We start from the raw sequence: 26,398 nt of genomic DNA on the forward strand, positions 1-26,398 counted from the left end.
CAGTCTCTGTCTCGTCCTTTAGCATCTTATCTGAGCTAATTTCTGCTTTTACTAAAGTATTTCTTTCAGAACTAAGCTCAGTGCAGCCTGGGTGAGGCTGGTCTATAGTGATACCCGACTGTTGAACGCTTGAAGAATCCTTCTCTGACTCTTCAGAGAGTGCCCTTGCTGGGCTTTTAGTTACCTCACCTGGTGTTGTATTGTCATCATGTGGAAGGATGTTACCCTCTGGGAAGAGGATTGTGGGAGTCTGAAATTTTGATGAGGGGTAGTCGCTGGGCTCAGCTCTTTGGGTCTCATCAGAGACTACAGCATCATAGTCCAATGTTGAGATTGTTATGTCAGAAGAGGTCACAGCTTTGTGTTCAAAAAGCCCAGCTTTGTTCTTGGAAGGGTCCTGCCCTGTTTGGAATGCCTTCATCAGCTCCCGAACAGACATGGTCTCTTCCAGCCTCTCTGTCTGAGACCTGGGAGATTTGGGTGTTTTGGGAAGGTCAGGCATCTCGGTCACTTTTGCTTCTTTCATGGTAGCGATGGTTTTAACCTGAGTGACCGTCACCTGCTCATGCTTCTTCTTCCTTTCTTCTCCCTCTTCTTCTTCTACCTTCTTCTGCAAAGCTTTCACCCTTTCTTTAATTGAGCCAATTGGGGTTTCAACCACCCGGGGTGACACTGGTGGCTCCATGGCTAGGGATGGTCCAGAGGCAGGCTCCCATTGAGAACCCTCTACCGCTGGGATTGATTCAGGACCAGGTTGGCCTAGAACCACATCACCATCCAGAGACTCCTGCGAGCTCATCCTCTCCAGCTCACCCTCTGAGCTGCTGCATCCAGAACGTTCCCTGTCCCTTAGCTTCTTCCTAATGGGCTTCTTAATTTCTGGGGGATGGCGTTTCCCATTCTTCTGCAGGGCAACATCTTGGACAATGTCCTCCTCTGGTTGACTTTTAGTTGCCACTGGTATTTGTTCCACATTCTGGTCCACACTAAGGTGTGTCACCATCCCTGACATGTCTCTGACGTCTACAGTCTGCCGGGAGGACGACTTCTCAATCCGGAGATCTTGTACCAGCGGCTCCTGAGCAACGGGAGCAGTCATGCCTTTGGTCTCTACAACATCAGTCTGTGACAGGAGAACCCACCCGCTATCCTCTATTTTTGGACTTTCTATTGTGTAAACGGTGACCACATCTCCTAGTAAAATCTCTTCAATCTTCTCCAGGTTGTCTTTCACCTGCCCCATGATCTTTAAAGTCTCTCCTGACTCCCCCTCCTCCTCCAGCCCTCTAAACTGTTCTCTTCTCCCTTGGACAGAAGAGCTTGCATGTTCCACTGGGTCATATGTCAAGATAGTGGACATTTTAATTAGGTCATGTTTCATATCGGAGACGTCGGAGAGGAGGTCTGGGCTCGCCAGAGTAGCAGGGTCTAGAACCTGGTTGCTTTGCAAGGTGAACGTTTCGGTCGATTCCGTTTCATCATCTTCCATTATAGAAAAGCAGACAACCGAAAGAAAGGTGAATAACAGAAGGGGAAGTGGATTGGGAAGAAGAGACATCGGAAAACTATGGTCAGGGCAGAAATATCACAATCTATCGTTGGTTCAAAGAGTAAGACAGCAGGTTTTCGGGACAAGATGAATTGTAAGATCCAAAAGACTTCAAACGGGATTTGGGGCAGCAACAGCATAAGCGAAGCAAACAGAGGAGAAGGGATAGAGGTAAGATATGGGCTGGAAATAACTTGAGTATACTCTACAGTCAATTTAGTGTGTTTGACTACACATCCGTACATATGACACAGCAAATGTCTGTGGACATGAACAGCTGAGGGGACAGAGACTATACAGTATATTGAACAAATGGACAAAGAGACAGTGGATTCACAAGAACGAGGCATCTCAAGATTGTTCTAGACATAAACGGGGAATCACATTCACTGACAAAAAAATGTAAGAAAAGTAGACTACCTTTGTGGAAAGATACAATGTATATATATAAATGCATGCAAAATGGATCTATTGTATACTGTATCTATTGAAAGTCCATGTGCTGGAAGGGGTTGTTCAGTGCTTTAATTTGTGTTAAGAAATATAGTACACTGAAAATATGAATACCCTTGTAGTATCATTAAAGCTAGATCAGTATTACAGTGTATTTGTAAAGTGGAAAATGAAATGGCTACACAGGTCAATTGGGTCTCTTAAAGATGCAGCTTTTCAAGAGAACTACTAAATTATGTTGAAACTACGCCTACAGAAGGTGAAGTAAACCAACAACATGCTAATGTAATAATGACAAAATGTAAAACCGGAATGATACATGAAGACACAGTTAAATCATATAGAGCGAATGTCATGAATTCAAGAAATTTAAACACATCAAAGTTTCATAGAGAAAAAGTACTTTGAACACACATTTACATAGATGCACATACACACAAAGCAATCATTTGTTTGTGTGAGTCAAGTTATTTCCATGCAGAACAGAAAAGGAAATGCATGCAACAGGGGAAGTAGTCTAAAGAAGAGGGTATAAAGGTCAAATGGATTTTGATCAAATAATGCATGTCAGGCAATCAAACTGCAGGAATGCATCAACGGTGCAGGTTCTGACTGAAAAGTGGATAGTTCTGTTCCCCGTCCAATAAAAATATAATTGGATGTTTTTTTTTTTCAAAACAAACTCAAAATGTCTTAGCATAAAATAAAATAGTGAGCGATGGGTGAGTGAGTATAAGGTGAGAGGTGTTAATGGGGTCTTGGAGAGGAAAGGGTGCATATCAGCCATAGCATAGCGGCCAGGAACCAGGAGTTCACTGTACTCAGTGTTAGGAGCATACAACTAGTACACACAGCAGGGTTGATCAGGAAGTTGTTTCAGTATGCTAAGCAATGCAATCCACTAGCCTTGATATTGCATTAAAACAATTTTATTTTTCATTATTATCTTGATAAAAAGGATTATCTTACATTTCTTGTCACTCTTTTCACTCTGTCAGAAGTAAAGTTTAGAGAAGTATGTTAGATATTGCATGTACTATATAAACTTTATCACCTTTTGGTACTGTGATATTACACTACTTTATCAATCATTTGTATTGTAGAAAGCATCTTAAAAGGTCAATTCAACAACAATAATGCAATTACCTCATCATCAGCGTCTTGGTCGGAATCTGACTCCTTCAGAGACAACCACAGAGAGAAAGGTATTAGTTCTGAAAGAAGTTGCGCAATAAGGAATATTGTCTGGCACCCACTTCAGCTTTATCTAAACCCACCTTGCAGTACATAGGAAGCGTGATATTGAGGTTGCAGATTGCATTGTGGGTAAGACTGCGGTAAGTACGGGGTTCCTTGGTGAACGACAGGCGTCCACAAGGCTCCTGGGCCGTGTCCCGGATCTGTCAACAATCAATCAATCAATCAATAGATCAACCCAGCAACCAATCATCTTAATCAGTCACATGATTCCAATAAACAAATAGATGTTTTTCATTGCATTTTTGGCAAACATGTTGCTAAATTAAATCAAAACATTACTTTGATGAAGAGGGCGAGCCGGTTTTCTTTGAAAGCGAAGAAGCTGAAAACGTGATGCTGTCCACTCTTGGTTAAAGGCACCAGGTTCCCAAAGCAGTCTGCGAAAATCGGCTTCCCTTCCAGCACCTGTGTTAAAAAAAAAAAAGCTCAAATCAGCCACACCTCCCACCATCCCCTCTACATGTTCATGGTCCCAACCCCTCACCTCCATGCAGAGGTGGAACCAAGTAATTGTTTGCACTGAAGTCCCAAGTTAAGTCAACATTTTAGACTGACAAGTTCAAAGTCAAGTCCCAACTCCTAAACTTTGGAGTTTTAAGTCCTATTGCGCTCTTCACCGAATGTAATAACAAGAGAGTAAAAGTATAATAATTTACACAAATCATAAATGCTTTTTAAAGTGAGTATTTATTTGTAAAAACAATTTCAAAAAGTATCATATATCTCTCACCTCCACGTCTCTGCTCCGCGCCACCTCAGTAAAGTTCTCCTGCTGCTCCAGGGTCTTGTCCATCTTGTCGTCTGTCATGCAGAAGCAGCGCAGACGGGCTTCAATGGGATCCAGCGTCTTGGCGAAGATGACAAACTTGGCCATGTAGGGGACACAGATGATCTCCCGGTATAGCTGCGTGGAGAAGCTGACCGACTCCTGCAACTGCAGGCAGTCGATCAGCCAGAACCTACAGAGGGTGCCAGAGAGGACGGTACAGGTTGATTATACACAGTTAAATAGGAACAGTAATACGCACGGTAGGAAACATTACCTTGCTGACACGTTGGTGGTGAAGGACACACATTGGTTGATGAAGGTAAGGGGTGTGGACCCTGTGATGTCTTCCCATTGGGCAGGAGTGGTGCCACCTAAAACGCACATCCAATGATGTGACTTCCTTCCACATACAAGATATCCTCCAATGATGTTTAATAGTTGCTTTACAGAATTTAAACTACTAATGTTTATAGACTATATAAACTAACTGGGAATAAAAAAAATTATATTTTCAGTTTCTCAAAATTCCTTCTTACATACCTGTAATACTGCACAGCAAACGCAAGGTGGGCGTGTCTCCAGCAAACACACTAGTCGTTCCATCGTTCGCCGAGCTCTTAGGGACGGGGATTGTCATGGTGATTGGTTTGTGAAACTTTCTCCTCCTTGGTTCCAGCGTGACGATGGGACTGAATGTGGCCTTGTTACCCAGGATCTTCTTGATGATGTCTACACCAATTGGCTGGGCCTGGAAGGAAGTGGATGGTGAGAGACCAATCAAAGCCACTACACAAAAATATACATTCTCATCTTTAGGTCACAGCAACTATTGGAATTGGACAACTGGCATTGTCACAACCAACAACTGACAGCACAGCATTTACAGGGAACTGAACCATGGTCTCCATGAAGCAGAGATTGAGAGTGTGATGTCAGACCTGCAGTCCGACCCTGATCTTCTTGGTGAGGGCTCCCTCGGGGAACACTGCCTGGACCTGCGGCACCAGAGTACTGCTTAGCACCCCGCCTTCTGGACCAATCAGCTGGCTATCCTGCTTGATCCGCGACACCACCGCAAAGTATTGTGGGAAATCGCGCGTGATGATACGGCAGATCCTCTTCTTCTCTAGCTCCTCTGGAGAGTCCAGCTCTGGGGTGGACAGATGAAGGAGATATGGGGGGGAGAGGAGGAGAAGGCGGTTGAAAGACATACGGGTGCTTCAGAAGCGAAATAGTCACCCTCCGGTTCCCAGTCCCATGTTGATGACATCACTGAGTGGCCTCACCCTCATCCATGCCGTTGAGTATGAGGTTGAGCTCCTCCTCTGTGTGTTCACAGTGGTGTTCCCTCCAGCTCTCGCCCGTCTCGCTCCTCAGGATCACCAGCTCCCGCTCTGTTCCTCGCAGGGCAGCAAAGTGGGGGATTTCCACGATCACAGGCCTGGGAGGTGGGCACAGGGGTCAATACCGATACAACAAATGGTATCCGTCTTATATTTTCGTCATGCATGGAGTGAAAAACTAAAAACACATCCAAATGATAATGTCCACATGTGTGTGGTGAGGGATCAAGTGACAGGCCAAACACTGGGATGAATTAACACAAGCAGGGCGACAAATACCACAAAAACCTCTCTTAACAAATGACACATTTTACACTTATGACAGAGCACTAAATATTGCATAACAGAATGATCTGTGCCTCCTGAAGTAGTGTCCAATATAAGTTACAAAGTGTTCTTTGTGAGGCTTAAGTCCCCCAGAGAACCTTGGGTTTGGGGTGGATGGAGGGATAGATGGACGTGGGGATGGAGCGAGGAGGAGGGGGGCAGGGCATCCATGCCGTGGAGCTCGTTGGAGGACATTTACCCGAGGAACTTGGTCCCTGGAGGACCCAGCTGCAGGATGCGGCTCACCAGGCTCTCGCCCTCATTCAGAGGGGGCGGGGCCGTGGGGAGGTGGAGCTTACTGATCCGCACGCAGCACGAGAGAGGCGAGAGGAGAGCGTGAGCAACATGCGTGCTGCTCGTACACTCACAGACACACTCACACAGTTGTTACATGGACACGGTCACACTTGACATTTATTAGTACATGTTAGTCACTCTTTCTGTTTCCCTCTCTCTCTCTCTCTCTCTCTCTCTCTCTCTCTCTCTCTCTCTCTCTCTCTATCTCTCTTTCTCTCTCTCTCTCTCTTTTTCAATCTCTCTTTTTCAATCTCTCTTTCTCTCTCTCTCTCACACACACACACACACACATATTCCCTTACCCTAGGAACTGGGCTCCAGTGGGCCCGACCTCTATGATGCGTCCGGCCAGCCCCTCGCCCTCCACCATAGGGGGCATGGATGCCAGGCGGTGCCTCTTCACTAGGCGGCACGTCACCCGCGTGGGCGCAGAGCACTTCCTTGGCGGGACAATGATGCGCAGGCCGTTGTGACGGCAACCGCGCATGGCCCCTCCCCTGGCATCAACCATGAAGCTGACCAGGAAGCTGGAGGAGAGAAGGAAGAAGAGAAACAACCAATGAAAACTAGATCACCATTTTAAGGGATGTCTTTGTTAGTTTTCAATTCAGAAGGATTTTTAGATGGTGATAATTGTTTGGTTGCATTGAGGCGTTCTCCAGACTATTTACTTGGGTCCTCATGCAGATAATGCAACCGACAGCGAGAAGCGGTGTTTGTGTGATATCATTCTGTGTTGTCAGGCCAAGCCAAGGGAGGTGCTGACAGGACAGGCCAGTGACTGTACTGACAGACAGAAAAAGGAGACTTGTGTGGAAGCATTCCAAACCTACCTTACATTCCAGTCTGGTCTATCCCGATGGTTACATTCCAGTCTGGTCTATCCCAATGGTTACATTCCAGTCTGGTCTATCCCAATGGTTACATTCCAGTCTGGTCTATCCCAATGGTTACATTCCAGTCTGGTCTATCCCAATGGTTACATTCCAGTCTGGTCTATCCCGATGGATACATTCCAGTCTGGTCTATCCCAATGGTTACATTCCAGTCTGGTCTATCCCAATGGTTACATTCCAGTCTGGTCTATCCCAATGGTTACATTCCAGTCTGGTCTATCCCAATGGTTACATTCCAGTCTGGTCTATCCCAATGGTTACATTCCAGTCTGGTCTATCCCAATGGTTACATTCCAGTCTGGTCTATCCCAATGGTTACATTCCAGTCTAGTCTATCCCAATGGTTACATTCCAGTCTGGTCTATCCCAATGGTTACATTCCAGTCTGGTCTATCCCAATGGTTACATTCCAGTCTGGTCTATCCCAATGGTTACATTCCAGTCTATCCCAATGGTTACATTCCAGTCTGGTCTATCCCAATGGTTACATTCCAGTTCCATTTATGAGTTTCCAGACAGGAGCTGGAGGGATCTTCCTCATATCCGATTGATCACGTGAACTGATAGCATTTTCTGAGGCAAGGGAATTTGTACTGTATATTTCCTTAATACATTTGCAGACTGTACATGCAGTTACAGTTTGTATGTTTTGGCTTTGACTGAATAGTTATCTAATTTCGGATAAATCATGGAATTGTGACCAAAAATCATGCATGGTTGTGCGCACAGAGAGAGAGAGAGGAAAAGAAGGAGAAGCCAAGATGAGGAGATTCACCTGCTGTTGTCATGGTCTAGGCACGGGGAGGAAGGGCTAGAGGCAGAACACAGACAGCGTCACACTCAGCCCAGAGGAAGACAGGGAGACAGACAGCGGAAGACAGGGAATAGAGAAAGAGAAAAGAGAGGGCAACCAGAGGAGACCAGAGGGAAACAGAGACTAGTGAGAAGGACCACCAACATACGGAACAAACGGAAAAGTGAGGTGGTGAAAAAGGAGGCAAAGTGCGGAAATCAAAGTGATCTGGGGTGGTAAAGCATACTCCTCTGTGTCACATGGGGACTGTGCCAACATGTCATCATCATCCACATGACCATGGGTTCACTGGCTCTCTGGAATATGTAGTTAAAGAAGTGTAGCTTGTTGCCATGTGAGAATGTGTGAGTCTTGGATGGATGTGTGTGCTTCCTCATTCATCAGTCTGTGTGTATAAGGGGGAAGGCCGACGTATACTTCACGCTAAGTAAGTGTGGCTGCCTGCATTCGTTAGGGTTATTACCAAAGTATACCAAAGATCCTCTGACTTACATCGAGATCAAAACACAAAACAGCAAAGAAATAGGAGTACATGATGGCAGAATATTTTAAAGAGAAAATATGTGAGGTGACTTGTAATTGTACATAAAGACGTAAATTAGCAATACCTCCTCCTATGTTGCCATGGTATAACTGCTGTTCTGAAGTAGTTGTCAACGTATTGAGTCACAAAATGTTTTGTCGCTGACCTGCCTCCTAGTGGACATTTTAAACATCCATGTAGACATAAAGAATGCAGTAGAGTATGTGAACAATGCCACGTGTACAAAACTGGAGTATACCAAGGCCTTCTGTGTGTAAGTCTGTGTGTGTGAAAGTGCATTTGTGTGTGTGTGCACTGCCCTAACCCTGAGTGTAGCAGGCTGGAGGACAACACCACGTTGTCCAGGTGCTCAGCTCCCCAGCTCAGACGAAACGAGTCCTTGTCATTATTCCTCGAGAGAGACGACATCTGGAAACCAACCACAATGCAAACATCAATCCCACTGAAACTCTCAGTCAATGTTCCGTGGTCTATAAACATGTGAGGGTTTGGTGCAACTGCTGGTGTGTGTGTGTGCCCACCTGGTGACTGGTGAAGATCTCTTCAATTAGGACCCCTTCTCTCTGGTGGTGAATCGGAGTCTGGTGGGATCTGCTACAAGACAGGGACAGAGCACAGGACCATAAATGTGTGTGTGTTTACTGTTAAATGTTGTGTGTGTTTACCGTGTGTGTACTATATGTGTGTGCTTGAGTCCGACCTGTCCAGATTGTGACTCATGTAGCTGAAGCTCTCCAGGTACTGTCCAGGCAGGGAGTCGTCCCCCAGCTCCCGCAGGTCCTCAGCCCTCAGGTACTCTCCTCCATCCCCTGTCATCGTGTCCTCACCTGGGGGGGGGGGGAGACACAGCAGCGTTTGGATTTGTAGTTACAGGCTTTCTACAGCACTGTTTTCTCATTTTTTATTTCGTAACATTCATACTTTATTTAGCCTCATATGAGTACTTTTCTTAAAAATGGTGTGCATGACATACGTTTTTTGACATTGTTAGAAAATCAGCTACCATTCAACCTTTTCACCAAAAATCTTGTATAAAAGAAAACACAAAACAATGTCTAGATCAAAATGAATCACTGCATCATTTTAACAAAATTGAATAACAACTTTTTCCTCATCAAAGTAACCACCTTTATAGATATAACAGCTGAACACACTCAAGGCATTCTTTCTACAATGGAAAAATCACATCTGAAAAGTTCTCCCCAACACTGTTGCAGACGTTCTCACAAATGTGTTGCACTCGTAGTTTCCTTAGCTTTCACCTTCATCCCCAGTTCCTTCTAAACCAACTCAAAGGGGTTTAATCTCGGAAACGATGCTGGCCATTCCATTATTTGAAGCCAACCATTTTGTTATTCTCATGTAAGTAAAATCATAAAATTTCCCCCCCATTATGTCTAATCAATTCTATACTAGGAGCCTTGTTAGTAGTAAGTGATATTATTCATTGCAATGCACAACAAGGGTTAACCGTTGGTAACTCCTGTAGTTACAGCATATGAACACCTGAGTGCAGCAACGTAATAGACACGACAGGATTAAAATGTTGGTTACGGTGTTACTGGTTAGAAAAAATTCCACTCCATCCTTTTTCTTTACTAAGGTGAAAAGCGTATCAGTGCAGGTGTTGAGAATTAGACTTTCAAATATCTTAATAATATCTGTTTTTGTTGTCTTTTCAGCCTTCATTTCTGTCCCCAAAATACTAATTCTGAGAGACGAGGGGAAAAGACTTAAGAATCCACTCAAATTCAACGTTAGTAAACGTGAGAGGATTCATGAGCTGTTACAGCCTTTTCAGTTGCTTCCAACCACTACAGCTATATGAAGTGTGAGTCAAGCGTACACAGAAGCTGGACGAGTTGTGATGCTTGAAAGACAACACTATCTTCCAGACAAACCAGACAGACTGACAGGCAGACTGACGGACTAACGGACAGACAGCGGTACTGACAACACAGCCTGCCTGTCTGTCCTCAGTACCTTCCAGTACCTTCCAGTTCCACAGACACGTCAGAGAACGGCTCTTCATCCATCAGCCTCAGTGCTACACAACACACAGAACTACATTATCCAGAATATGAAGCTGCCTGGGCCTGACCTATAACTACATTACCCAGGAATACAGGGTTATGGTACACACAAAACGATATTAACCAGAATACACAGCCATAAGGACCTGGGCTGTGAAACTACATTACTCAGGAACACCAAGCTGTAAGAACTTCCAAAAATAGAGGTACAACATCCCAATACGATGAACATGCATCACCTGACACATCTCACTCACCCTCCTCATCTGACACGTCGAGAATCTCTGTCATTGTCTCCGGAACGTTCATCTTGTGTTTCTCTGTCACCGTCTGTCATCGTTAATGGTAACCGTGAGAGTTTGGCCAATCACAACCGAGACAAACATGTGGAGACAGGAGATGAGAACCAATGGAGATGAGCCAATGAGAACACTGATTGATTCATCATTTAACTTTAAGCAAAAATGTTGGCAAAAGCTGGAATGATACAGCTTCTCTTGATTAGTTGTGATCACGTACCGTTGTGGTGGTGATGACCTCTTCCGTGACAACCTTCAGGGTGTCCACCACAGAGATGTAGCCTAGACGACGGGCGATGGACAGAGCGGTGTTTCCATTCTGCAGGGAGAGGGAGCGATGCAGAGACCAAAAATGGAAAGTAGGGAAAATGCGGTCATTTGATATAGGCAGGTGTGTGCATAAGTGGGAGTGTGTGTAAGAGCGTGTATGTGTGTGTATGTGTGTGTAAGGGTGTGTGTGTGTATGTGTGTGTAAGGGTGTGTGTGTGTGCCCTACCACAGTGGTCGTGTTGGGTTTGGCCCCATGCTGCAGCAGGACATTGATGATGTGTGTATTCCCCTGCTGTGCTGCCTGGTGGAGGGGAGTGTATCCATTCTGTAGGAAGACACATGCGCACACACACACACACAGATTATTGAAAACTTTTATGTAAAAATTCTATATCACGCAAATATAGAATCAGAAAAGAAGCGCGTGTCTGACCTTAGTCTTGGCATTGACACCAGCACCTTGCTGCAGCAGGAAGTTGACCATCTTGGCATTTCCATAGTGACAGGCGACTATAAGGGGGGTATAGCCCAGCTGAGGAGTAACATCAAACACTCCTCATTAGTGAGAGCGTGTGCATGTGTGTGTGGACAGAATGTGTGTGTGTGTGTATTCTCACTTTTGTTTGCTGGTCCAGGATGGCATCATGTTTAACCAGGGTTTCTGCTACGTGGACTCTGTCCTCTTGAGCAGCGAGGTGAAGAGGGGTCAGTCCACTCTGGAGAGAGAGAGAGAGAGAGAGAGAGAGAGAGAGAGAGAGAGAGAGAGAGAGAGAGAGAGAGAGAGAGAGAGAGAGAGAGAGAGAGAGAGGAGAGAGAGAGAGAGAGAGAGAGAGAGAGAGAGAGGGAGAGGACAGTCATAACAGAGTTTTGGACTTCTTTTACGTAAAGAAAGAAAACGTAGCTGGAGAACAAAACGGAACGAAAAGATGCGTTTGTGTGCGTCACCTTGGTGGCTGTGTTGACGTGTGCTCCTTTGCCCAGCAGCACGCTAGCCATCTCTGCGTGGCCCTCCTGAGACGCCAGGTGCAGCGGGGTGACGCCCTGCTTGGTCAAGGCATTGGTTTCCGCCCCGTACTGCAGCAGGGACGAGCCCACGCTCGTCTGGTTCTTCTTGGCCGCGATGTGGAGAGGCGTGTAGCCATTCTGGATCACAAGGAGCACCTCGGGTGTCACACATGCAGGGGCGTGTGTGTGTGTGTGTCTGTGTGAGTGTGATTGCTGACATGACATCGGGCTGCTAGCTAGCCGTACCTTGGCAGTGGCGTGGGGCGACGCCCCTTTGTCCAGCAGCAACAGCGCCACCTGTTCGTTGTCATAGTGAGTGGCGACGTGCAGGGGAGTGAGGCCGTTCTGAAAGAAATAGGGAAGAACTCTGTATTGTCCCTGGATATTCTCAATTACTATTCTAAATGAATATTCCGACTGGACATACACATCTCGTAGACATCAGGAGTGTCTATTCCTGCCCACCTTGCCAGCATCGTCAGGGAGAGCCTTGCGTTGCAGCAGCAGCTTAGCTACCTCCAGGCTGCCGTACTTGGCTGCTACGTGTAGGGGGGTGAACCCTTTCTGGAGAGGGAAATGAAAATGTAGCACTGGTTATAGTGTGTGTGTGAGTGTATACATGTCTGGGTGTGTGTTTGTTTACACGTGTGTATGTACGTGTGTGTGTGTCTCCACCTTGGTGGCCAGCGAGTGCGAGGCTCCAGCCTCCAGCAGAACTGCAGCCGTGTCCAGCTGGCCCTCCCGGGCGGAGATGTGCAGGGGGGTGTAGCCGTTAGTGGTGCAGGCGTCAGGGTGGGCCATGTGCTGCAGCAGCAGCTGGACGATGTCCATCTTCCCCAGGCGAGACGCGATATGGAGGGGGGTCTGGTCCTCCTGGGGAAGTCAGGTGTGTGAAAAGGTGTCCCCCGCGCATGGCGTTCCAGGTGTGTGTATCAGGTGTGTGCCATGTGCAGAGCATGTGTGTCAGGTGTCCCCTACATATGTGTGCCAGATGTGAATACAGGTTATCTGTGTCATTGGTGTGCCAGGTGTGTGTGTGCGGCACTTGTGTGTCATGTGTGTCTGCCAGGTGTGTCTGGTGTCAGGTGTATCAGTGGCAGATGGTCTTACCCTGGCCACAGCGTCGACCAGAGCTCCATTCCTCAGCAGACAGCGAACCACCTCCATCTGACCTGCACGGGCTGCCATGTGGAGGGCTGTCTCTCCACGCTGAGACACACACACAAACGTCCAATTTATGGTCGGATAACAATTACAGGAAGTGCACAACTGTTGGCGGGTTGGAAGTGGGCTGTGATTGGACGCCAGCGTTACTCACAATGTTGCAGACGTCGGGCGAGGCTCCGTTCTGCAGCAGCAGCAGGACGATGTTCAGGTGGCCCATGAACGCTGCTACATGGATGGGCGTCAGACCCGACTGGAGAGATCGATAGGAAGAGAACGAGAGACAGATGGAGAGAGAGAGAGACAGAGAGAGAGACAGAGAGAGAGAGGGAGACAGAGAGAGAGAGGGAGAGAGAGAGAGAGGGAGAGAGACAGAGAGAGAGAGAGAGGGAGAGGGAGAGAGACAACGAGACAGAAGAGGGCCCAAGCCAGGTTGTTTCAAAATGTCTCTTGCCCCCGTAGACAGTGTAAGGAAACAAAGACTCACAACCTAACCAATCGCTGCTGCTCCCCATGTAGTAGTAGGACACACAGCGCCCCCTGGTGTCTCACCTCAGTAATGGCCTGGATGGAGGCTCCGTACTTGATCAGCAGCTCCATCACTTTCACTCGGTTCTTCTTACAGGCAATATGCAGAGGGGTGAAGCCATTCTGCGACAAGGAGAGGAGGGGAGAGATAGAAAGAGAGAGAAAGAGGGAAGGGGTAGGATGGATCGACATAAAACGGGTCCTTGTCAGTCATTGTCATTGTGTGAATATGTGTGCGTGAGAGCTTGCTTGTGTGTATGTGGGTGTATGTGAGTGTGTGAGTGTGTGTGTGTGTTCAGTACCAGCGCCCTCATATTGGGGTTGGCCCTCTTGTCCAGCAGCAGCTTGGTGACCCGGTAGTGTCCACAGTGGGCCGCCACGTGCACTGCTGTCAGGTAGTCCAGAGTGACATCATCAACAGGCGCCTTGTACTGCAGCAGGTGCTTCACACACTCCACGTGGTCGCCCTGGGCCGACATGTGGAGCGGGGACAAGCCGTTCTGTGGAAGGAGGGAAAGAAACAGAGAGAGACAAGGAGAAGTGACGCCTTTTTGTCAGCCCATCCAAGTCAGTTTATGACTGCAGATACAGCATGTATGTATGTGTGCGCGTGCCCATTCGTGAGCGTGTATCCATGTGTGTGCGTCCGTGTGTGTGCGTGTGTGCAGGTGTGCGCGTGTGACTGTGTGCTTGTATATTCGTCTACTTCTGTGTGTACCTTGGTCCTCGCTAGCATCGGTGCTCCTCTCTCCAGCAGTAGCTCCAGTGCTGGGTCGTGTCCACTCCTGGCCGCGCAGTGCAGCGGGGTGAGGCCATCCTGAGACACACACACACACACAGGAACAGACTGTTACTCACAAGCTCATTCTTCATGCCAGAAGGGCTGCAGTTGACAGTGACAGCAGGGCACCTTGTCACTCACCCTGGTCTTGGCATCGATCTGAGCTCCTCGGTCCAGCAGCAGGGCCACCATGTTGGTGTTTCCTCTCTTGGAGGCCACATGCAAGGGGGTTATTCCATTCTGAGGACAAACATTATACACAGTGTCAGGGATACAGCTGTTGTAGGTTGTGAGTGGCCAAGCCACACCATTTCTTGGTAGACGGGGTCTGTGATTGGCTGAGAGAGGGCAGGGGGCGTACCCTTGCTGTGAAGTCCACAGCAGCCCCTCTATTTAGCAGTAGGGTGGAGACATTCACGTTGCCATAGTGAGCAGCTATGTGCAGAGGTGTGAAACCACTCTGTTAAAGAGAGAGAGGAGAAGGGGAGGAGAGCAGGAGAATGAGAAGGAGGAGAGATGAATGAGAAGAAAGAGGAGTGGAGTGGAGGAGGAAAAGAGGATGAGAAAGAGAAGGAGGAGATGAGGAAGAGGAGGAGGAAGAGAAAGAGAAAGAGGAGGAAGAGCGACAAACGGAGAGAGATGGATGAGAAGACAGTAGGATGTAAACGAGAGTGGAAATAGAAAGGGATGGGGGCAGGGGTTAAAAGAGAAAAAGAAAGAAAAAGATTAAATTAGTGAAATTAGATGTTCCACAGCAGACAGTAGGAAGGAGCCTAGAGAGTAAACATTTGCATGCTTCTGAAAAGAAAGAGAAACTAAAGGCTAGAAAGGGAAAACTATACTCAACAAGTCAGGAAAAATATACATGCAAAATATTGCACATGCAACCACCACCAACTGTTCCCATGCTTAATAATAAAATAACACAAAAAACATAGTAACTTGTCAAAAGAAACCTACAGAAAAAGAAAATGACTACACACTATAGATATCTAATAACATTATACAAGTACAGAAATATATAAATATGGTAAAATGTAAATACAGGAATGTATAGATTTCTAATTGACAGACATTTCTCTCCTTACCTTCCCATTCTGTTAGACATGGTGTAATTTGAGAAACAGAGTTAAAGAAAGAACTGTGTCTAACAGAATCAGACTTAAATCACGTTTAGAACTAATTAATGATGTGCAGATACAAAAATGTAACTGGTAAATCAACAACACACTATTCGATTTTATCTAGTCTTATTGATGATGATTTCAAATAATTATTTGTTATCTCAACATTGTCAGAGGTAGATTCCTCATGCAATAAATACAGTTACAATTTGAATGAACAAACTCAACACAAATAAAACAGAGAATCACATTCATGGGGAGTCTATCCCCAACAAGACATGATTGTAATCACCCCGAGAGATCATGCAGGGTGTATTTTGCACACAAACAAACAGTACAGACAGACAGAGACCAAGACCAGACATAGTCTATGAGACCAGCATGCTATACAGTAGTTAACATGGTCCCAATGAGAGCACAAGAGACAGAGGGAGGAGGAAAGAATGGAGGAAAAACGGAAAGGCGGAGTCTGTATACCTCCGTAGTCCTATTGACCATCATCTGTTATGGCCGCATCGAGAGGGAGAGAGAGAAGCGAGGGAGAAAGACAAGGGGGAGAGAAGGGGAGGGCAGGAAGGTGGTTGGTGTTGGCTAGTTAAAGAGGGATCGTTTAGTCAAAAGACAAACACACACATATCCTGACGCTGGAAAAACAAAACAGGTTCACATGACCATCGATCCTCTGCCACAGACCTCCTTTCCCCTGCCTCCCCCCCCCCCCCCCCCCCCCCCCACCTTGGACTGCACGTCTGCGTTGTGGTCGTTCTGCAGCAGCAGCGCTGCAGACTTGGTGTCGTCCTTGCGTGCGGCGATGTGCAGCGCCGGCAGGCGGACCTTGCCCTTGGTGTCGTGCTCCAGCAGCAGGGACACCACCTGGTTGTGGCCCTGCTGGAGGGCGATGGCCAGCGGGGTGAAGCCGTCCTGAACACAGAATGGAGATTCTTGAGGACAGGTAGGCAGACAGACAGACAGACAGGCAGACAAGCAGACAGACAAACGTTTACACAGACAGATAGGCAGGCAGGCAGACATTCACACAGACACACAGACAGACAGACAGACAGACAGACAGGTAGACAGACCTCTGTGGCAGTGCTCTGGTTCCCTTCGTTCTCCAGCAGGTACCGCACCACCTCCAGGTGGTTCTCCTGGGCCGCCATGTACAGAGGCGTGAAACCATTCTGCCGAGAAAACAAACACGTACACACACACACAAAGTTACAGAGAACTGAACTGAACACCTCCATGTAATGTAAGTTGGACCTACCAATGCCTACAGCTACAGTACTAACCAAGGGAGAACAGAACAGGTCTTATCAGACTTTACTGATATGAGTCTCCATTCTCAGAGTTCTGACCTGTGATTGGGCGTTGACATCTGCCCCTCTCTTCAACAGCAGTCTGGCCACTTCTCTTTGTCCAGCTAAAGAGGCGATGTGAAGGGCAGTATTTCCTTTCTGCAGGGAACATTTAGGAAATTGTGTGAATGTCTGTGTCTTTATGAATCTGTGTGTATCTGGTGTGTGTGTGTGTGTGTGTGTGTAGAATAGTTTGTGTGTGTATGTGTGTAGAAGAGTTTGTCTGGTGTATGTGAGAGAGTGTGTGTGTGTGTGAGAGAGTGTGTGTGTGCGGATTAAGGTATTTCATGGGGCGTGAAGGACACACAAGGCCACATTAACACCACACTGATGAGATGGCACATGATGCCCATCAGCTGTTAACAGGATGTATCAAACCAATGTGATCTACCAATCACAGACGAGAACACTAGACACAAGCAGCCAATCTACGGTTTATCTGACAAAATCAAGTCAGATCATGGATTGACTGATCAATAGATGGAATTAAATGATTGAGGGAGGGCACAAGAGTGGAGAGAGGAGGAGTGGACGGTGAGAGAAAAAATAAGATAAGGATAGATCAGCAGCGTAGACAGAATTTTGTTTTTCATTTTAAAATGAAGGGCCAAAAAAAAGGGATAGAGAGAGGGGGGGAAGAGAGAGGACTGATGGATAGAGGGAGGGGAGGGAAGAGAGAGGACTGATGGATAGAGGGAGGGGAGGGAAGAGAGAGGACTGATGGATAGAGGGAGGGGAGAGATTCACTGGAGGTTGTTTACGTCTGTTGAAGAGCGACCCTCGTCATCTGATACCCCTGGCTCATGTTTCCCGTCCTTTCTAACTCCTCTCCCTCCTTCTTTCTCTCCCTCTGACCCCCTCTCTTCCTCTCTCCCCCCCCCTTTCTCTACCAGATCTGATGACAGACACCAAGGATGAGTGAGATTCCAGTCAGTGATTTACACCTCGGAAACACTGATCCTGCTTTCATCCGCTCCCTCTCTCTGCTCGTTGTCTCTCCTCTCCTTCCCTCCTGTAACATCTCTCGTTACTAGAGGGAGAACAACAGATGACTGCACAAAATGTTGGTCTGTCTCGTCTCTTGGGTTAGAGTTAGGGTCAGGGGTCAGGTTTATGGCTGGGTAAAGGCTCCGGGGTTGGGTAAAGAGTTGACAGAGAGTTGACTTCATCCTGATTCTGGCTAATGTAAAGGTCAGGGTCAGGGGGGAGGGGTTACCACTGTTGCCTTAGCGGCAGAGTCAAAAGCATGAGGGTGAGGGGTTGCCACGGTTACCTTAGTGGAAGAGTCAACGGGCGCGCCTCTCTCCAGCAGCTCGTCCACCAGGTCCTCATGCCCCTCTTTGGCTGCCAGGTGCAGCGCGTTGAGACCATTCTAGACACACAGATCCCGGGATAGGCGTTAAATAACACAATCCACCCATTCACAGTGTTCAACCGCAGGGAACATAGTTCTGAAGTCAGTCGTTGACTTAAATCCTGTGGATCTGCTTATACAAAGTACTTTAAAACCATCACAACACATGAAAGTAAAAACAATTTGTACGTGTAAAAAGAAAACTCTGGTCTACAAGATGTTCATTAAGGCAAGGTAAATATACCAGCTTCAAGGTGACAAGAAGGATAGATATTTGACATACACACACACGTGCGCAAACACACACACACACACACACATACACGCAAACACACACACACAGAGAACAAAGTTTCACCTCATCCTCCTCCTCCATCATGCGTACTTAATCCTGGTCTATTTCTCCTCTCTCCCCTTCGTGTCGTCTCGATAACGTTGTTTTTTTCTTTCTCATCTACTGCTTTTTTCTCTCTTTTTATTGAGAGGGGGTGAAGTGAGATGCGCCAATTCCCCCTGTTCCCCTGGTGTGGGTCCAGAGACTTGCGGAGAGATGGGAGCTGTGAATGTTCCTCCCTGGTTGGCTGTCTCAGACGGGCACAGAGCAGCGACAGTCCCTCTTGCTTTCAAAGCCTTCTTCAGCACTGAAGGAGAGACAGGTGCTATGTTGCTATCCCCTCCTTAACTCCCTCACCCCCAAACTCAGACCCCTGTTCCCGCTCCCTGGCACCAGTTCACACACCAACACCAACACTACACGCGCACCCATGCACGTACTGTGACACACATTCTGGGCATTACACACACACACGTCTACAGTGAGTCGCCTAAATGCCAAACAGCCATATGGTCTCAAGTTTCTGCACCATCACTGAGAGTCTCGAGGACGCGTACACATTCATTTTTAGAAGCTGTGAAAATGTCACCACTTCAAAATGGAAAACGGCATTTCTCTGAGGGCATTGTGTGAATGTATGAGTCTGTGTGTGTCATAATAGAAATGTGATTGATGTTTCTGTAATGAGATGACATCATTCCTACATAAAGTGTGTGGTTGAGAGAGCTTCCTGCTATGTTAGAGTGGCACCCCTCCCTCAGATCCAGAATCAGATATGATCATGCTCGGAATACAGTATATTCATCTCACAACCAGTCCTGACTTCACTTAGCTAATGAACCTACAGTTGCACCAGAGAAGGAATGGAAAGTGCATTGATTTATAACAACCATGCAACACACCCAGTCCTAGCCCCAGCCCCAGCCCCAGCCCCAGCCCTAGCCCCAGCCCCAGCCCCAGCCCCAGCCCCAGCCCCAGTCCTAGCCCCAGCCCCAGCCCCAGCCCCAGTCCTAGCCCCAGCCCCAGCCCCAGCCCCAGTCCCAGCCCTGCCCTGCCCCAGCCCCAGACAACATCTAATCTCATTAGTAACATGATAATAAAAGGCTGGGATTTTCCCTTCGTCAGCTATCGAAGGGTGGACCAGGGTAGGTAGCAGAGTAGCAGGGACAGAGATGGAAGGGGAAAATAAAAGCCTGTGGATTAGAGAGTAATATCACTCACCACAGATTACCATGTGGTGGGATTAGGATGGAGAGAGCTTGGCCTTTCATTGTGGGGGAAGGTTGACACACGCATAAACACGCGCGTGCACAACGTGCTTTAAGAACTGCACCTTTAAGGAGGAGGCACACACACGCAGTGTCATATGGTCTGAAGAAAGATAAGATAAAATAGGTTCTGCAAAAATCAGTTGCATACATTTGATAACCATGATAACTCATCACCATGGTGATTACACACTAGGATAAGAAGCTGAGTGTACAGCATCCAAATATATTATCGTTACATGTGTCTACACTGACACACGTAAATCTTGATCTTCCTTTATCCAGTTCTTACTCTCTCTCTCTCTTTCCCTCCCTCTCCCTCTTTCTCTTACCCCCCTTCCTTCCTTTCTTTTTCTCTCTCCCTCTTCACCATCAGACGTCTGACATACACAGGCTTCCCTTTCTGCTCCTCCCCCTGCTCCTCCTCCTCATCCTGCTCCTCCTCATCCTCCTCATCCTGCTCCTCCTGCTCCTCCTCATCCTCCTCCTCCTCCTCATCCTTCTCATCCTCCTGCTCCTCATCCTCCTGCTCCTCCTCCTCCTATTGGTCCTCCACATCCTCCTGCTCCTCCTCCTCATGTCACTGCAGTGGTACCAGACTGTGCTTCCTCTTCAGGTAAGAGAGTGTGAGGGGAGGATAGAGCAGTGAGTGGCCCAGCAGGCACTGAGGATAGAGCAGTGAGTGGCCCAGCAGGCACTGAGGATAGAGCAGTGAGTGGACCAGCATGCACTGAGGATAGAGCAGTGAGTGGACTAGCAGGCACTGAGGATAGAGCAGTGAGTGGCCCAGCAGGCACTGAGGATAGAGCAGTGAGTGGCCCAGCCGGCACTGAGGATAGAGCAGTGAGTGGCCCAGCAGGCACTGAGGATAGAGCAGTGAGTGGCCCAGCAGGCACTGAGGATAGAGCAGTGAGTGGCCCAGCAGGCACTGAGGATAGAGCAGGGAGTGGCCCAGCCGGCACTGAGGATAGAGCAGTGAGTGGCCCAGCAGGCACTGATGGCCTGTAGTTCTAGTTATACAGTGTTCTGCTCCACTCCAACACCTCCCTGGGGATACAGAATGCAACGTTGTTGAAAGGTCAAAGGTGAAATCAAGAAGTTGTTGATTAGTGTTTGCCTCGTGACTCTTACCAGGAATCTGATCAGCTGTTTGGTAGTGGCATTTACACAACCAGACACACACACACACACACAGCCAACCTGACTTTTATCTTGAATATCGCCTGACCAAGTATCGTACATGATCTCCCAACTACACACAAGAATGAATGCCAACAGTCTCTTATTGCAAGCGATGAGTGTGTGTATGTGCATGTGTATATGTGTGTCTGAATGTGCAAGTGCCTGCACATGTGTGTGGCGGTTTGTGAAACAACGACAGTCCGTGCAGTACGAGCGTTGACCCGCAAAACATATAGTGCTGTTACGATGACAACAGCCCAATAGATAGTTGGAATGGTAACTTTGATTGTAGTGGGACCTTCTGGGGGGTGAGCTCCTCCTATGAGAGCCCAGTGTGTTCATGGGAGGAGGTCAAACTGGTACAGACACAGAGGAGACACATGTATACTTCCACTCAATCTTACAGTCCACATCCACACACACACAGACATTCACAGTCACAACCAGCTCCTTCCTTGTCTCCTATTTAAGATTCCTTGTGTCCACTGTAAATCATTCTGACAGGACAGAGGGGGGTGAGATTTAGGGATGTAGGGGGTTTTCTTTGATCCGTGACTCCCTCCCCCTCTTGTGGTATCAGGGTGAGGGTGTGGAGGGTGAGGGTGTGGGGGTGGGGGGAGTGGGGCGGAGTGGGGGGGGGGGGGGGGGGTGAGAACAGCTGTGTGTGAGAGACAGAAGAAGAGCCAGGCCTGAGAACCCCCCAGGTATTAGACGAGACCCCTTTAGATTGGGATACGTTCCGTACATCTGTGGTGGCCCTCAACATATCCAGCCTCAGTCACCATGGAGACACGAGGCATCGGACAGACCTGGCCCAGCTGTCAATGTGTTCCACACTCAGCACATTGCAGAGGCTTCAGCTGTCTGCTACAACACAGTGAGACTGTGGGCGCTGAGTGGTGGGTGACTGGGTGACTGGGTGTGTGTGGGGGAGGGGGGGGCAGAACAGTGTTTCTAGAGTGTTCTGTGTTTGTTCAAGTTAACAGAGTCAATGATTGTGTCATTATGAAGGGACTGCAGTTTTTTTTGTGAGAGGTTTTGTACAGGATTTTTACTCTGTGTGTGAGTGTGTGTGTGTCTGTGATCTCCAGCTGTTTGATCACTCTAAGCTGGAACGGCCAGTGCCAGAAAATGGCATGAACTTCTACAAAAGACTATCCACAGTTCCCAGCATAGGAGTGTGTGGATGTGGGCTCGCCTTTGTACTGTATGTGCACGTGTGAGGGTGTGAGTGTATGAGTGAGTGAATGACTGAGTGAATGACTGAGTGAATGACTGAGTGGATGACTGAGTGAATGACTGAGTGAATGAATGAATGAGTGAATGACTGAGTGAATAAGTAAGGAAGTGAGTGTGATCCTGTGATCTTTTCCTCCCTCCACCCACTGTGCCCCCTGCGTTCCCACCCTGGCACCGTCGTTAGGACAAAGAGCCTTGTCCGCGTTACGTAAAAGATTTAAAAACTTGTGACAACAAAAGAATAAGTTGTGATGTGAAAAGCCAAATAACATTCTAGAGCAGACGTTAATCCATTACATAAGGAAGTATGTAACAGAACTCAACCAGCTGTGACTCTCATACCAACACACACACCTGGTTGCAGGTGCTGATGTCCACGCCCCCCTTCAGGAGCTCCAGGACCTTGTCCAGGTTCCCCGCCCTCGCCGCACGCAGGAAGCTGGTGTTGCTGTCCGACTGGGGAGAGGATGGAGAGAGCGATGGGTGGATGATGGAAAATGAGAGAGGGAGAAAGATGGATGATAGAGAGAGAGATGGAGGTGAGAAGGGAAAAAGAGAAGTCACTTTAAGAGAATGTTTTGATCCATTACATGTGAGTGTTGAATGGCTGTTCCTCGTGGTGTTAACTTGTTGAGCTGAAGCCTCCCGGCTGCATATGTGTCAGCTCATCAGCAGCTTTATCATGAACATGTCCAGTGTGTTTCTGTGTGTGTCGGTGTGTGTTTCTGTGTGTGTCAAGAACAGTGTTCCCTGTCTCGTCAGTTTTTTGTTTGAAGTACCTACATTTAGCTCGCAGACACATGGACTACAGAGAAGAAACAGCTGAACGCACACACACACAAACACACACACAAACTCAAAACATATTTGAGCAGTCATTGATTGGGAAATTCAGGAGGTGCTCTGTCCTATTACAGTAACATTGTGAAGGGAACAAACTCAAGTTTGGATGATATCACACCAACGTGACGTCCAAACTCTCATTAAGGGTGACTGACTCAAGTTGTTTTGTGAAGCGGTGGACCCTGCAGGAGGAGAGAGCTCTCTGACTAGCAGGTTCAGACAGGGCATCAAGGGACTTGATCATAGTTGGGTCTTTGCCACCCATTTGACGCAGACTCTGTCCAAGCGCTTAATGGGGTCAAATCCCCTCTAACGATGAGGTCATCTGACACACACACATACATTCTGGAAGGCATAATATCTGCTCTTAAACTGCACACACAAACAGTTTCCAGATACAAATTACATCAACACAAAAATGCTGACAAGATGCCGTTTTCTCTCCCTGCACTCTCCCTCCTCCCTTCCCCCCCGCCCATCCTTCCTCCCTTTTGCAGCTCTCTCCCCCATCTGCCCCACCTCCACCCTCTCTCCCCATCCCTCTCTCCATCCCAGTCTTACCAGGGGTTCAGGCTCATATCCAGGGTCGGAACCAGAGTCGTCTGGTTGAAGGTTCAACTCTGCGTCGCTTCCCACCGTCTTCACACCCTTACTGGAGCCACAGGCGTTGCCCATAGTGGCAGTCCACACAACACCACAACCTGCCTTTTTGCTGTTGTTTGTTGCCTTTTAAGGGTGGGGAGGGGGGGAGGGGGGGGGGGGGTGGCAATCCCAAATGAGTGTGAGCAGCCTCCGAAAACGAGATGGTCCGCTCAGATCTCTCCACCAAGTTCAGTCCAGACAGTCCTTTATGTCATGTACAGTGGCCTTTAACGTCTACCTCAAACCCTCCCCTGGTCCATCCTGCCTAGTGTCCACACACCCTTCTGTACTCTGATATCTGCGCCCAGTTTACGCCAGTCTCTAGCCTGATGCTAGCTTATCCTGGCCTACACCCCTTCACCCATGCAGCCAAGCCTTCTGTCCTCTCTACTGAACCATACTGATCAGACTCCATGCAGAGCTATGTCCGCTTGTTGCCCCTCTTTCTGCTCCCTCTGGCTCCCTCTTGTCCCAGTCCTTGACCCTCACTCTGCAACAACTGCCCCTTGTAAACACTACTCTCCCCCAGTTAGCTCAGGCCTCCCCCGCCACGGGGGCTATTTTTACCCCCAGCCACTCCCTGGCAGCCCAGGCCCTCCACCTTCCCAGTGAGGGGTGCGTGCTAGCTGGGTACAGGCTGGGACAGAGCCCATGCCCCCCGCCCCCCAGGCCCTGGTGCTCTCCAGGAATGCCAGAGATCTAAGCAGAGGAGGCAGGGGGTTAAAGGTTACACCCTAATCCCTGGTCTGGGATCAGATCTCCACCACCATGCGCCTACTTCACGTTTGACCAAAACTTATTTTTATAAGGAATATCCTGAAATTCAGGGGTAGAGTGGTCTAGTACAGCATAGTGTCCATGATCAATATGTGGGATGGTCATGTGGGAGTGTGTGTGTTGCGGGCAGAATGGTCTGTGTTCCAGTTGCACTCAGTTCATGAAGTGACCCCAGGCTACAAACACTCAGAGAATCTCTTATCGGACCCTATTATTGTTTCTGTGTGTGTGTGCAAGTCTGTTTGTGTGTGTGCGTGTGTGTGTGTGCTCGCAAGTGTAGATTAAGATAAAGTGAGTCCTGGACATTGTATTGTACATACAGGATTAAACCAACAGGGATAACAGATTGGATCCTCTCTGTCTTTTAAATGTTGACATCATTGTTGATGTTCGAACATTCAACCCGCATAGTCAACAGCTCTCATTCCTTTGGTTCTAGTGGACTCATGCTTCAGGAATGGAGCTAATCTTATTCCGATCTCTTCACTGTTCTACTATGTATACTAATCCTTTTCAGTTGTCAATTTAATTCCTACACCATCCTACTTACTACCAAAGTAGTGGTGTACAGATTCTATACAGGGCATCTCTATTAATCTAACTGAAGCATCTGCCATCTGTGACATCCCCAATATCCTGAATTTCCCCCAAGCCCTCCATCTAAGACCTGCTTCATACTCCCCCCACACACAAGCACACACACACCAACACACACACACACCAACACACACACACACCAACACACACACACACACCAACACACACACACACCAACACACACACACACCAACACACACACACACCAACACACACACACACCAACACACACACACCAACGCAGGAGCTCAGGTCAGAGCATCACACCCAGCATCACGTCACCACTGTCCTTTTAATCTGCTCAGCTGATTACACGCACGCAAGTCCACACACACACACACACACACACACACACACACACACCCACACACAAAGTCCCACACACAGGCAAGCCCCCACACACACACTCACACAAAGTCCCACACACACATGCATGCCCCCCCGCAAGTAATGTACACTACAGTGATCCCAATCAGGGCACAGAGGAATCATGAATATGACATCAAAGCCTTTGTAACCAAGATAGCGGCTGTGTGTGGGGGTTACCTGCCGCTTGCGCTCGGCTCGCTCTCTGTGGCGTCGCCTTCTCTCCCTGGCTTTCTGGATGGCTTGGAGCTCAGGGAGCTGCTCAAACTCTCGAGCCTTCTTCAGGTGGGCCGCAGCATGGGCCATGGCTCACACACACACACACACACACACACACTGACCCCGACACACAATCTCTCTTTCTTTCTCCCTCACGTCCTCTCTTCGGAAACTCAGACACCTGGTCCCACTTTCCTGTGCAGGTGACTGAAGTGGAGACTCAGAGGGAAACACCCTGAGTTGCCTGAGTAGTTACTGATAGCCACAAGTTCTACTGCAGCCAAGGAAAACAGAATGCAATAATCGTCCAAAAAGATGATCTACTTATCCCAAAGCAGACTGAGCTGTGGTTCCAGAAATCCAGTTTGAAATGCACTTCACAGAAAAATACTACTCCCTTTACATATCTGTGAACAGGCAAAATAAAGCGTCTGTTCTGTCCCCGAGGAATCCAGTGGAAAGACAGAAATATATAGAAAGACTGAGAGAGAGAGAGAGAGAGAGAGAGAGAGAGAGAGAGAGAGAGAGATAGAGAGAGAGAGAGAGAGAGAGAGAGACAGCGAGAGAGAAAAATAGAAAGAAAAAAGTATGAGAGTGAGAAAGAGAAGTGTGCCAAGAGAAAAAAGAGCGAGAGAAAGACAGGCATAAGACAGAGAGACAGACATAAAGCGCGAGAGCGAGAAAAGACCGAGAGAAAAAGAGAGTCAGAGAGAGAGGATGGGGAGTCTAAGTTGGAGTCCATGCAACTCCAGAGGTTTAACAG

The 26,398-nt window shown here is 47.9% G+C and overlaps 1 protein-coding gene across 1 annotated transcript in view; it reads right to left on the reverse strand.

Annotated features, from left to right (window-relative positions):
* ank2a (ankyrin 2a, neuronal) overlaps window positions 1-25,722 on the reverse strand; it is a 51,865-nt gene extending 26,143 nt beyond the window's left edge. The window contains exons 1-38 of the mRNA XM_047044982.1: window positions 25,597-25,722; window positions 22,546-22,647; window positions 18,088-18,186; window positions 16,815-16,913; window positions 16,539-16,637; window positions 16,192-16,377; window positions 15,934-15,957; window positions 15,421-15,429; window positions 14,694-14,792; window positions 14,474-14,572; window positions 14,270-14,368; window positions 13,854-14,051; window positions 13,576-13,674; window positions 13,178-13,276; window positions 12,970-13,068; window positions 12,535-12,732; window positions 12,325-12,423; window positions 12,106-12,204; window positions 11,800-11,997; window positions 11,472-11,570; window positions 11,288-11,386; window positions 11,081-11,179; window positions 10,805-10,903; window positions 10,543-10,615; window positions 8,953-9,079; window positions 8,774-8,843; window positions 8,557-8,660; window positions 6,301-6,525; window positions 5,901-5,999; window positions 5,318-5,472; window positions 4,970-5,181; window positions 4,572-4,779; window positions 4,306-4,402; window positions 3,993-4,221; window positions 3,542-3,667; window positions 3,280-3,402; window positions 3,149-3,181; window positions 2,972-2,993 (exon numbers count right to left, since the gene is read on the reverse strand). Coding sequence (XP_046900938.1) covers window positions 2,972-2,993; window positions 3,149-3,181; window positions 3,280-3,402; window positions 3,542-3,667; window positions 3,993-4,221; window positions 4,306-4,402; window positions 4,572-4,779; window positions 4,970-5,181; window positions 5,318-5,472; window positions 5,901-5,999; window positions 6,301-6,525; window positions 8,557-8,660; window positions 8,774-8,843; window positions 8,953-9,079; window positions 10,543-10,615; window positions 10,805-10,903; window positions 11,081-11,179; window positions 11,288-11,386; window positions 11,472-11,570; window positions 11,800-11,997; window positions 12,106-12,204; window positions 12,325-12,423; window positions 12,535-12,732; window positions 12,970-13,068; window positions 13,178-13,276; window positions 13,576-13,674; window positions 13,854-14,051; window positions 14,270-14,368; window positions 14,474-14,572; window positions 14,694-14,792; window positions 15,421-15,429; window positions 15,934-15,957; window positions 16,192-16,377; window positions 16,539-16,637; window positions 16,815-16,913; window positions 18,088-18,186; window positions 22,546-22,647; window positions 25,597-25,722 — 4,429 coding nt within the window. The remainder of the gene's footprint in view (window positions 1-2,971; window positions 2,994-3,148; window positions 3,182-3,279; window positions 3,403-3,541; window positions 3,668-3,992; window positions 4,222-4,305; window positions 4,403-4,571; window positions 4,780-4,969; window positions 5,182-5,317; window positions 5,473-5,900; window positions 6,000-6,300; window positions 6,526-8,556; window positions 8,661-8,773; window positions 8,844-8,952; window positions 9,080-10,542; window positions 10,616-10,804; window positions 10,904-11,080; window positions 11,180-11,287; window positions 11,387-11,471; window positions 11,571-11,799; window positions 11,998-12,105; window positions 12,205-12,324; window positions 12,424-12,534; window positions 12,733-12,969; window positions 13,069-13,177; window positions 13,277-13,575; window positions 13,675-13,853; window positions 14,052-14,269; window positions 14,369-14,473; window positions 14,573-14,693; window positions 14,793-15,420; window positions 15,430-15,933; window positions 15,958-16,191; window positions 16,378-16,538; window positions 16,638-16,814; window positions 16,914-18,087; window positions 18,187-22,545; window positions 22,648-25,596) is intronic.
* Between the last annotated feature and the right edge of the window lie 676 nt (window positions 25,723-26,398).

Source organism: Hypomesus transpacificus, chromosome 22 (assembly GCF_021917145.1).
Source record: "Hypomesus transpacificus isolate Combined female chromosome 22, fHypTra1, whole genome shotgun sequence".
Taxonomy (NCBI): Eukaryota; Metazoa; Chordata; class Actinopteri; order Osmeriformes; family Osmeridae; genus Hypomesus; species Hypomesus transpacificus.